This window comes from Siphateles boraxobius, unplaced genomic scaffold, assembly GCF_051911475.1.
Source record: "Siphateles boraxobius isolate OS27281-9 unplaced genomic scaffold, OSU_SipBor_1 5, whole genome shotgun sequence".
In the NCBI taxonomy this organism is placed as follows: domain Eukaryota; kingdom Metazoa; phylum Chordata; class Actinopteri; order Cypriniformes; family Leuciscidae; genus Siphateles; species Siphateles boraxobius.
This window is the reverse complement of record NW_027509141.1, coordinates 21,231,171-21,243,297: the sequence shown is the minus strand read 5'-3', so window position 1 is coordinate 21,243,297 and position 12,127 is coordinate 21,231,171. Positions and strand designations below refer to the sequence as shown.

The window sequence follows — 12,127 nt, the reverse complement described above, 5'->3', positions numbered from 1 at the left end:
ATTTATAAACTGATATTAATTTATTTATTTATAACATGTTATTAACAGCTAAATTAATCAAAATTATATATTTATTAATCAAGATGAATAAATATTAATCAAAATAATTATATCAATTATAAGTTATTACCAACAATAATAATAAATTACATTAACATATTTGATTAAATGCTAAAAAAAAAATTGCTAATTATTAGTTGCATATTAACAAATAGAAATCTGCAACCTAATGTAGTAAGAAATCATTAAAAACTATATTTTACTTGACATTAATGTTAATGCATTATGAACTGGAATGAACTAACAGTGTATAATTGTATATTTATAAGCTAAAATAAATCAAAATGATATATTTATTAATCAAGATGAATAAATATTCCCCAAGTTTATAATAATATTAATTATTATAATTATTATAATTATTAATCAAGCTTGCTGTACAAAATTATGTTAATTATTAGTTGCATGACGGACAATACTTTAATATTGTTTAAAATCTTATTATAAAACCAAACTAATTAATGTGATTGGTTTAACCTAATATAGTAAGCTTGATTCAGTCATATTAAAAAATATATTTTACATGATTTATCATTTGCTATAGACATGGCCACCTGAATAAAATGTTTTGGTTACCTCACAAAACATGCTTTACAGAGTAATTGACTTAAATTAACATATACTGTTTGATAATTGTTATAATGTATACCATTATGTGACAGTATTCAGTACACAGTGCTGATTATGCTTTAACTATCAAAATATCAGACAGCATCAAAATGATAAAACAGTACAAGCTTCACTCTACACAATAAAGATCAATATTAGATTCAGCTTTTCATAACCCGTGTACACTGTGCATAATGTTTTATGCAAGGACACAGAAGGTTTCAATGAAAGATAATTGATCCTAACTAGTTAATTACCTGTGTTTGTTTAACACTAATAAAATGAGTCATCTTTTCCTTAGGAATAGATGTGTAAAGATCCTAGAAACACATGCCACCTGCTGGTCTAACAGGTTCTTCTATCCAGCTTATTTTGCTATGTGGAAATAAGCTATTTTCTGTGAATGTGAAAGACTTCCGATTCATTAGCCGCTATAGGGAAATAACTAGAAGAATAACAATGTGCGGTAAACAGTCAAACTAGTTGCACTACAAACCAGTGTGTTATGGATTATAATTATGATAAATACCAGTTTACAATATCAAGTTGTACAGCTAAAATAACCGGAAGCCTTCCACATTCAAGTTACAAATGTCCGCACCTGCTCTTGCGTTACAAATAAGGTGGATATATAGAACAGGTGAGGCCTATATTTCAGTTCATTTTTTCACTGTGATGTCATTGATTGTGTCAATCTGATTGGCTGTGGTGACCTGGCTGAGGGTCGGTGTAATCCACAGTGTATCCGTCCAGTTGGAGAAGTTCAACAGGTTCTGCTTTCTTCTCCCTGTAGCTACACATGGCAAAGGTGTATTGGCTCACCTGGAAAGAATTTTGGCATATTAAACATACATCATTTTAATTATATGGATTTTTTTTGTGTTGCTTTTAAGGTGATACGGGTGAGGTAGGTGATATGTTTGGTGGTACGGTTATACTTTTTTTATTTATTAATATAAGTACAAACATGTACAGTCAAACCAAAATGTATTCAGACACCTTCAACATTTCTCACATTATCACAGTTTATTTGTTATAGTTTAGAAAATGGTTATAAAATATGACAAGAACTCAGTTGGTATTTCACTGGTTTTGGCAATCCTTCTGTTAGACTGACACAAAAATGAATTAAATTTAACAGCTGACAGATATTCAACCTAAGTAGACAATTAGATAATACCAATTTAGGTCGATAGGTCAATTACCAAGCAATGCTTAATTTTGTTCAGTCTGTGGTGTAAAAAGTTTGTATTAGTAATTAAAGAAAAAACACTTAAGCAAAACATGGTCAGGTCAAAGTGTATGAATCATTTTTGGTCCCAAATGTTTATACATTTTACTGGTAGTCCACTGTATGAAGAATTTTTGGGTATAATAAGTCACAGTTTACTTTATTTTGCTATCCTCACTTACATAAATGAACTACAGTGTCCTGCACCCACTAGTTAAAAAAAAGATACAAAATTATATCTGATGTCTGAATAATTTTTGGTTTGAATTTATGTGCACAATAAATGCGTTGTATCAATGATTAAATTTTAATCATAGTAGTTAAAGACACCTAATATGAAGTGGGACACCTTAACCCACCCTTAAACCCAACCATACCACTAAACCTGTCCCTAAACTTACCCATATCCCAAGACAACAGCAGCAATTAGAGAACACAATAAGTACATTGTACCTAAGATTTAAAAAAAAAAATCGTAGTAAAGTGTGACCGAAACATCTACTGCAGGCTAGTGATAGGGTTCAAACGGAGGGTGGCATCTCATGAGGATGCTGCCGTTGGTCACTGACTGGGTGGAGTTAGACTTGGGTTTTGTCCTGCCAATCAAACAGGACTGACAGAAGAGTGTGGGATGACACGCTGTCACTCTGGATGTGAGTCGTGCGGTTAGGTGCCAGTCATACACACGTTTTCGCACGTTCTACACACGCAGACGCGCTGCTGTCAAGACGTTCTCCGACCCCATGCGCAGAATTACACCAATCCAGCGCCTCCGTCACCTCTGCTGAAAGTGGCAGCCCTCTCTCACTCCGACTCCGAGTGACACGATAAATTCAATGTCATGTGTGTGACGGGCACTTGGGCTGGCTTCAGGGCCCCAATCTGGCTTGGTGGCACCCAGGTGCCTTCGGGACGTCACAGGGGCGCACACACATACACACACACACAACCTCCCATCAATCCACTGAAGTTCGGGCTTGTCAGAAGCCGGAGCGGTCGCTGGTGGGGCCATTGACCCGCTGTCAAACCGACAGTTAAAGGATTTTAAATGACTTTGCTTTCTGATTACCCCTGCATGCATTTGCTCTTTTTAAATAACCTTGTTTTTGTCGATGCTCTGCAAACCGCATTGTGGATGGAGAGAGCAGGAGAAAAAACGCTAGTCCGAATCGATCGCGAGATGCAACAGTGGAAATATAAAGCCTGATTCCCCCCGCCACACACACAACCCGAGCCCCTCCGGGTCACTCGAACGCATTACCATATTCAGACGCGTAAGGCTGCATGCCTGAGCCAGAGCATCGGACACGAGATGAGGGGAAAGAGGAAGAGCGCAGAGCGTCTGCCCGCTGTTTTGTCACATCGCCTACCAACCGTAAAATAATTAGACTTCAGTTTGAATCATAATGCTGGTCTTATGCTGTCAACTTACTGAGAGGGCAACACAAGCACTTAGAGGCACAAAGAAAGACGATTTGGTTGCTATGAAAGACTTGTGGATATCGTCGTTATTTATGTGAAGTTTAGCAACACTGAGGAAATAAAATGGCACCGCGGAGCCTTGGGGAACTCTGTCAGCACCTTTTTGTGACACCTTGTTTCAAAGCCAGCCTGTGTCAAACAGAAGCCCTAAATGGTCTACATGGCGTGGTAATTATTTATGAATAATGCAACAGGGAACTCACACCCGCCCTGTAACACAAACCCCACATTAAATGCAGGGCCAATAAGAATCTGTCAATCAAACACAGGCCACTCAATAGGCCTATATATAGGACTTGGAGCATACATTTTTTTGGTATATATATATATATATATATATATATATACACTTTTATTCAGCAAGGATGCATTAAATTGCATAAAATTTACAGTAACAACTTTTATTTTCTTACAAAATATTCTATTTCAAATAAAAATGATGTTCTTTTGAATATTCTATTCGTCAGAAAATCCAGAGAAAATATATCATGATTTCTACGAAAATATTAACTAAAGAGTTTTTATCATTAATAATTTTAAGAAATGTTTCTTGAGCACCAAATCAGCATATTAGAATGATTTCTGGCGGATCATGTGACACCGAAGACGGAGTAATGATGCTGAAAATGATCTTTAGAATAAATTACATTTTAAAACGTAATAATAATTATCTGACCCTTTGAAATGTATTAGTTGATTTATTCCGGTTAAATAATGTTTGTATTTTTATAATTTTGAGAGAAAAAAACAGTTCATTTAGATACCTACCACATGATGTACCTTTTTATGTTGGCAAAATATATTTTACAGTGTGGGAAATTGCTTTGCAGAATATCTAGGTTTAAGAATGTTGGTTCATTTTGGATATTGCATTAATTGGTTTATAAGAGTTTTAAGTATACCTTGTGTTTTGGAGGTGAAAAAAAGTAGGTGGAAGAATTTAAAAAATATTTTACATTTGTTCTGTGTATGTGGCATAAACATTTCATTTATTTCTAAAATCTAAATAAAACATGCAAGATGCCATATAATCTGGAGTTTACATATGTGTTTATGTTGACATTCGCATTTATAAGATAAAGACTAGATGCGGTGACGTTTGTGTGAACGCTTGTACAGGATTTAGCACGAGAACAACATAAAAAAAAAGTAGAAAGGACACAAACAAATAAAAAGTGTGAAAACAAAACACGGACACGAAAAGCGCATTCTGGCATATTTTCTTACCCACACTGACATTCGAAAACACAAACAGGGCATTGTGTTATGTTTTTCGCTTGCATGCAAGCACACAGACACACATGCACGCAAACACTAAGGTAAATAAATAATGTCAGTGTATTGACTGTTGTTTGTCACTTGCTGTAGCCGTAGCTGCGAGCGACTGGTGGGCGTGATGTGGGCTCTTTTAGCTGCGAGTGCTGGTCCTTTACTCTGTCAAGCCGCCTGTCAACTTTTAGCTCTCAGACATGTTACAACCCACCAGAGAAGCTGACTGAACCGCAAACAATGGGGACAGAAATAAAAAAAGGCTCCAGCGAAGTTCCTGATGCAGTGCTCAGAAAGAGCTGAGAATCTAGTCTACTTCACTGATGCAATTCTGACACATGCAATTGAAAGTACTTGATAAAAAAAAAAAATCTGAATCAGAAGGGATGGGAAGGAAAGAGTCTCCATTAGAAGTGACACAAATAGGTGAAAAAAAAGCAACATACCTGCACCAAGACAAAGAATCTCTTCTTCCATCTTTTCCACAGGTTTTTCCCAATAACCCAAAGGTATCTGTGAAGAGACGCAGAGCAGGTGTTGCATCATAGTGTCAAGATATAGCATGCTGGATGTGTTGTTCTTAATTTGGGTGATAATGGGCTAAATTTGCCTTTCCATCACAGAATAATTTAAATTGAGTAAATTACAACAGGGATATTTTTAGATTGTAAATATAGGTTAGAAATGTATTTTTATTCATTTTATTATTTATGCCCACAAAAAAGTGAACAAAAGTTTCAAACAAAAATAAAAGATGAAAAGACGAAGACATTAATGTGCTATAAACAGACACAATAGGTGTCTGATTGTTGAGGATAAAATAAGATTTTCAAAATAAAATAAAATCATGTTTAAGCATAAACAATGCTACAACTATGACACTAAAAATGTGTTAAATAATCAAGGATGAGCTAGTTCCCTTATAAAATAAATATCTGAAATTATTTCCTTAAGTTCGAGTTAAATTTATTTATATAGTGCTTTTCACAATAGAAATAGTTTCAAAGCAGCTTTATAGAAATTCATGTTGTTAATGTTTATAATCTCTTCATTATATATTTAGAAGGTTAGATAATACATTTTTTGTGACAAAATAAGCAGTCAAGCAGTTGAAATATGCTATATAGAATAGATTGCCCTACATGAGCATATACCGTACACTCTCAGGAAAAAAAGGTACAAAAGCTATCACTGGGGAAGTAGGCCTACCCTTTCAATAGGTTCATCTTTTTCCATAAAAAAGAGTGCATATTAGATTATTTTAAAAGGTACCATCTTGCTGCAGCTTTTGTACCATTTTATTCTGAGAGTGTATGTGTGTGTGTGTGTGTGTGTGTGTGTGTGTGTGTGTGTGTGTGTGTGTGTGTGTGTGTGTGTGTGTGTGTGTGCGTGCGTGCGTGCGTGTGTGTATTACTTTTAAATAATTAAGCAGTTAAGATTTATTAACTTTATGTGAATGTAAAAAAAAATAAAAGAACACCTTCTACATAATGCAAATTTATAGAGGATGACATACTAGTCTTCCTTCAGCTAGTAGCTAGTAGTAGAGAGAGTTTTAAAACAAGCACAGAAACAGACATGGATTTTCAGATGTAGGTTTAGTGCCCCCTAATGGCCAAAACAGTATATTGCACTGATCTGCTCTGGGTACAATAATCAGTGCCGGCGGTATGGGGGGGCATTAGGGGGCAATGCCCCCCCAAATGTCTTTTATGCCCCCCCCCCCCAAATTGAATTATGATATAATTTACAAAATAATATCAGTTTAATTTAATTCACATTTCAGTGAGAAATAATAAAAATATATGTCTACAAACTGCTCATTTAGCTGAAAATATAATAAAGCCAACATAAAACCACAGTGTGGAGCTGTGAGGAAACCCCCCTGCGGCCCCCCTCAATCACTTGCACGTTAATACATGAATGAAATGACTTTCAGTCGGCGCGAGATTCCTGGCTGCATTCAAAACAAAGCAAACAGATGAAAACTGATAAACTGTTTTGATAAAGGTAACTACATGATGCTTTTTTAATAGTAGGCTACTGTAAACGCTTATGTTGCAAAGCAGAATAAAGATGTGTAGCTTTTTTTTCTCTCTTCCGCCAGTGAGATAGCAGTTAAACTACTATCCTGTCAGTGAGAGACTGTGTGCATGTTTGTTAGCTTTGTTTATAATAAAGCTGTGGTCAGAGTCGGTCTTGCAATTTTTTTATAGGCCTATTTAACCCTTATTTAATCAAATTTCTTAAGAGTTGCACGTTTTGCAACAATGTGTAATGGTTTATGTGTTTATTGTATGGGTTGCATCACTTCATGGTAATAGCTAACAGAAAAGGCAGTAGCAATAATAAATATAGGATATCTGATATCCGAAAAAAAGTCCCCATACCTAGTGCCCACCCATCGAATATAAATGCCCCCCTGCTGAGCGCAGTCTGAAGCCGGCTCTGACAATAATAACCAACTGCAGAGATGCAGAGCCATACATCACAGCAGTCTGAGGCCAGCAGTCTAAGACCAGTTAGTAGTTATAGTTAAGGGTTGGGTGAGTGGTAGGGACGGTATACACGATCATCATTTTTTTCCTCTGATTTGTTTCCTGTTTTCCTCTCTTCTATCACTTTTCCATGTCTTATTAATAGCTAATAAAGAATAAATAGAGGTGTGAATAAACCGATTCGGTGATGCAGAACAGTTGCTATGCATAAGGTTTCTGGGAGACAGGTGCACAGACAGCCATACAGAACACATATGGGTAAGTGTGAGCCAATCAGAAAACAGCCACTGAGCCAAAACCCCTCCTCTATCTCAAAGATAACAACATAGTCTGGATAAGAACATCTGAACTGTTCTATGCTTCTGTCTGGAAACAGCAAGAGCATACAATTTTCAGCTTATGTTGTTAAAATATCTAGCTTAAGGGACATCCACAATGACTGTTGATAAATATGATTAAAGGTAGGGTAGGCAATTGCGGAGAGGCTAGCAATAGCAAGTTAGCTTTCAAAACATGAGATCCCAACCTCCCTTCACAAGGTCTTCAAAGCCACGCCTCCTTCAAAACACATGAATGAGAGATAGCGTTAATCTACCTCATATCTCAAACCACATAACATTACCATAATAATGGAGGTAAACAACTTACAGAGCTCTTACTTATACCAACTGACAGCTGTAGATTAATTTCAGCGTTCAAAGTGTTGTCATAGAAACGAAAAAATCGGAGGAAGTGAACAACTCCGGGTTTTTACTCTTTTTTTTCCAAGTAAAAAAAAAATACATTTAATAAATGAATAATACACTGAAAAAAATAAAATAAATATTTTACATCATTGCATTATCTTACACAATTTTGCTAAATAAATCTATTGATTTAAAAAAAAAATTTGTACAGGATATACTGCACAGATCTCAAGGTTCATCACATCCTTCTGGAGTTAATAATAATGTGTTACATAGTCCACCAGATGGAGCCATAAGATCAGAATAGTGGTGAGGTCACACACTCCTCATTGGACCAGACACCGATTCAGCTTCCCAATTATTTTTGTAAAGAAAAAGTACATCATTTTGAGTGTGTAAAAAAAAAAGTAGTCAAGCTTTGGGACATACTACTTCATCATAATTGTGTTTTTAAAGTACCACTCTATCGCTTTGTTAAGTGCATCCTGTTACGGTTGAAACTGCCCTGTCAATCATCTTTTCAGTTACAATCCTCTACATTCAATCTCGTATCAGAGAGAAATGAATTAGCATGTTGATCTGCCAGTCATGGGTCTTTCATGCTGAGAACTCTCCTTATGTGATTGCATAAAAGTTAACGACCAAATTTATCTTTATAAAAGTTTACAGTTTGTTACAGATTAATTATAATGTGGATAACACTGCATTCATATTTATAGAGTACATATTTATCATGTTTACTGATTCTCAATCACTCAAATCCCTTAACTGTCAGTCTCGCACATCCGCCATGTTTGTAGTTTTTAATTTTTTTTTATCATAACCGGAAATAGGGGTATCTTTTAAATACTAATTTCAACATACTATGATTTTGGACACACTAATTCTCATTCCGAATACAATTTAGGATGGATAGTATGGGAATTGGGATGCAGCAAGAGTGAATAACTGTTGCTGGTAATGACAGAAGAAAGTGTTCGTGGAATGGTTGTCCTGAGTCTGTGTAGATTATATCTATTAAGTGTATGTGTCAATGTAAAGTTGACTGTCCATGCTAGCAGATTCCTTCAACAACAAACAAATTATAAAAAATAAAAAAAGCGGTACACACAAGCAAAATCAAAAATGAACATACAGATGCCACTTACCCACAGTGCTTCATGTTCTGTGGTTTGTCCATTCGGACAGCCAATTTGATCTTTAGGTCGTCTGGGCAACCTTTGGCAACAGTCATTTTATGGAGCTCACACTGTTTGGGACTGTTGGGTGTTGGATGTAACACAACCTGAAATCACATTATGACAGATAACAACAATCACTGCACTATTTCTAGGCAGTCATTAAAGCAAAAGGGGACATACCAAATACTAAGACATACAATTATTTTCTTACATATTTCGATGGTCCACTTTACCCTTTCTACTATAAGTAACTTGTCAACAACATATCAATTGTGTATTAGTAGATTGTTATAGGCTATTAGGGGTAGGTGTTGGGGTTCGGGTTAGTAGAGTACGTTGACATGTAGTTGACAAGTTACTTATAGGCCTAGTCAGTTGAATGTCTGATGGGGTCCATCAAAATAAAGTGTTAGCCGATATTAAGCAGGCAGTCTACTAAATCTCTAATGCCTGTCCTGGTAGTTGACATGTAGTTGCAAAGTTGGTACGTAGAATGTCTAAATTGCACCATCGAAATAAAGTGTTCCCTTATTTTTTTAAATTACAATAATTATAAATAAATAGAAGCATTTTCATTTGTGGTCTTACCGTATTTATTACACAGCTAGCTCAAATATGGGAAAATTAAAATAAAAAATTAAAAGTGGGACAGTGCCAATTTCAAGTAATATCCATTTCCACCAGTGCTCTGATTCAACGCACATCGGATCCTATTATTTTGAAGAAATCTATAATTTGCATAAGAGCCGACATCAGCACCTTATCTTTCTGTTTTTATATCGGTGCAAGATTATTGTTTAGAGAGAATGAGTGATAGAGAGAGGAAAAGAGAAACTCTGTGCCTCATTGATCGCACTGGTTCAAATCCATTAGAACAGCTACAGGCACATGGGGGGCAGCTCATTTTGGAGAACTTAGTAAAATCATGTTAGTGCTGATTACCTCCTGATGGCAGAACTGATATCAGATCAGTGCTGACTGCTTAAAGAGCTGTGTGAGTATGAGCTGTGATGGTTCAGTGTGTGTGTGTGTGTGTGTGTGTGTGTGTGTGTGTGTGTGTGTGTGTGTGTGTGTGTGTGTGTGTGTGTGTGTGTGTGTGTGTGTGTGTGTGTGTGTGCAGTGGTTAAAGTGAGATTTGGTAGGTGGGGGAACCGTCAAATTTTGTGTAGGTGCAACAGGGAAAATGACTCACCGTGGGACAACATATTGAGTATCGTGGTATAGCAATACTTTTTGGGACAAGAGTGTCACTGTGGCACCAAGTATCACAATACTTATTTACTTGATATTTGAATGGTTTTATTTTGGTCCATCATTACTGATATGATGACAATACTATGTTAAAATTGCTGAACACTAGGACAAAAATTGAGCCCTGGCACTGTAGCCAGACAGCCATGTGCATTTAAATGTGAGGTAGTTAGGAGGGTTCAGGGGAATGCTCCCAAGAGAAAATTTTGATTTCTCTGACATAGGCCCTACATATGTGCAATTTAAGACTTTTGAAGGCCAAAAAAGGGATAATAAATAGCTTTAAAACCATGTCAGTGTGCATTAGATTATTTGTCAATACCTGCTCTGCTCTCTCATCTTAATCTATCTTTTTTCTCTCAGTCTATTTCTTCCACTCCTAAAGCTGAACTTTGACTGATAGTCTTTTCATTTTCGTCTGTGTCAGTGAAGAAAGTAAACATAGGCTCAACTGATGAGTTTTATGAAGCATTTTCTTAGATAGGTTAATTTACTCAAGGTTACCAAATCAGCATTGCGAACCTTCTACAAGCTTTTGAATTTGAAAAGTAATTTTAAATAATACAAATGATAGGCTACCGCAGTTGGTGGAATTGGCAGACGTTCCTTTAGGCATGCCTTTGAGGAAACGCGTCAAAGCATTCTCAGGTATAAATATGCAGCATTAATGCACGTAGGTGATTTTGAACGAATATTTAATGTCGATAATGGTTACATAATGTTAAAACTAATCCTGCTATTAAATCTCTTTGAAAGACTGCCGACCCTATAGAACAGTGGCAAGGGAAAACAAATGTCCGGTGAAATATCGAACCTCAAACTAACTTTGCTAACTTTACTGCGCTCAACCACCGTGAGTGCATTTCACGCATTTGTAATCGCTCGCGTTCCGCGGGAGGAAGCGAGGTTGGTCGGTCACTTGGCCCATCTCGGGACCAGCGAGATTCGTTGAGTTTAATGAATCTATTTATTTAATAATTTATGTGAGGTGCCGGAACGCAGTTCCGGATCGTTCCGGCCCACTTTAACCCCTGTGTGTGTGTGTGTGTGTGTGTGTGTGTGTGTGTGTGTGTGTGTGTGTGTGTGTGTGTGTGTGTGTGTGTGTCTGACCCGTCCTAGCTCTTTGTCCTCCAGTGCCAGCACTCCTGTACTCTCCGTGAAGAGTTTCACCTTTACAGCTGGAAGTGGGTGAGTGGTGGTGAAGTCTCCTTGTGTACCCCAACTAAACAGAGAGAGAGAGAGAGAAACAGAGAGAGAGAGAGAGAGAGAGAGAGAGAGAGAGAGAGAGAGAGAGAGAGAGAGAGTATATAAGTCTTTTATTTGAAATCAACATTTTTTGTAAACATGAAAATGACTTTACTATCACTTCATGTGTATTGTCCCAGCTGAATTTTACTGACCGCAACCTTAAAGTAAATTATGTTGACCAAATCATATTTTACATTAACACTTTGGATTAAATTTGGATTAATTTTGGAGTTTTGGATTAAATTATTTAAATTGTATTATTGATTTAATAAGAAATAAGCACCACACTTTAGGTTAGGTGGCTTTAAATACTATGTACTTCCATAAAAATGTTTTTTTCCATTTTTTTTAAACTTAGATACAATGTACTTATTTTGTACATGTTGTATTGCAAAATACTTTTACTGTTATTGAGGTGGAACACGGGTAAGGTCAATGACAGGTTTGGTGGTACGATTAAGTTTTGGGTACGATTAGGTCAAGGTGCAAGTGAAGGGTCAACAGTGTAATTATAGATGTAATAACTGCAGAAATTTATTACAGATAACAAATAAAAATAAATGGTGTTTTGTATTTACAGACTAAGTGCATTGTATCAAACGATTACTTAAA

At 36.3% G+C, this 12,127-nt stretch overlaps 1 protein-coding gene across 8 annotated transcripts in view; it reads right to left on the bottom strand.

Annotated features, from left to right (window-relative positions):
• Positions 1–12,127, bottom strand: part of cadpsa (Ca2+-dependent activator protein for secretion a) — a 151,228-nt gene that overhangs the window by 59,742 nt on the left and 79,359 nt on the right. For all 8 annotated transcript variants that reach the window (XM_077203229.1, XM_077203231.1, XM_077203230.1 and 5 more), the window contains exons 8-11: positions 11,378–11,489; positions 8,984–9,120; positions 5,098–5,164; positions 1,383–1,491 (exon numbers count right to left, since the gene is read on the bottom strand). In XM_077203229.1, coding sequence (XP_077059344.1) covers positions 1,383–1,491; positions 5,098–5,164; positions 8,984–9,120; positions 11,378–11,489 — 425 coding nt within the window. The remainder of the gene's footprint in view (positions 1–1,382; positions 1,492–5,097; positions 5,165–8,983; positions 9,121–11,377; positions 11,490–12,127) is intronic.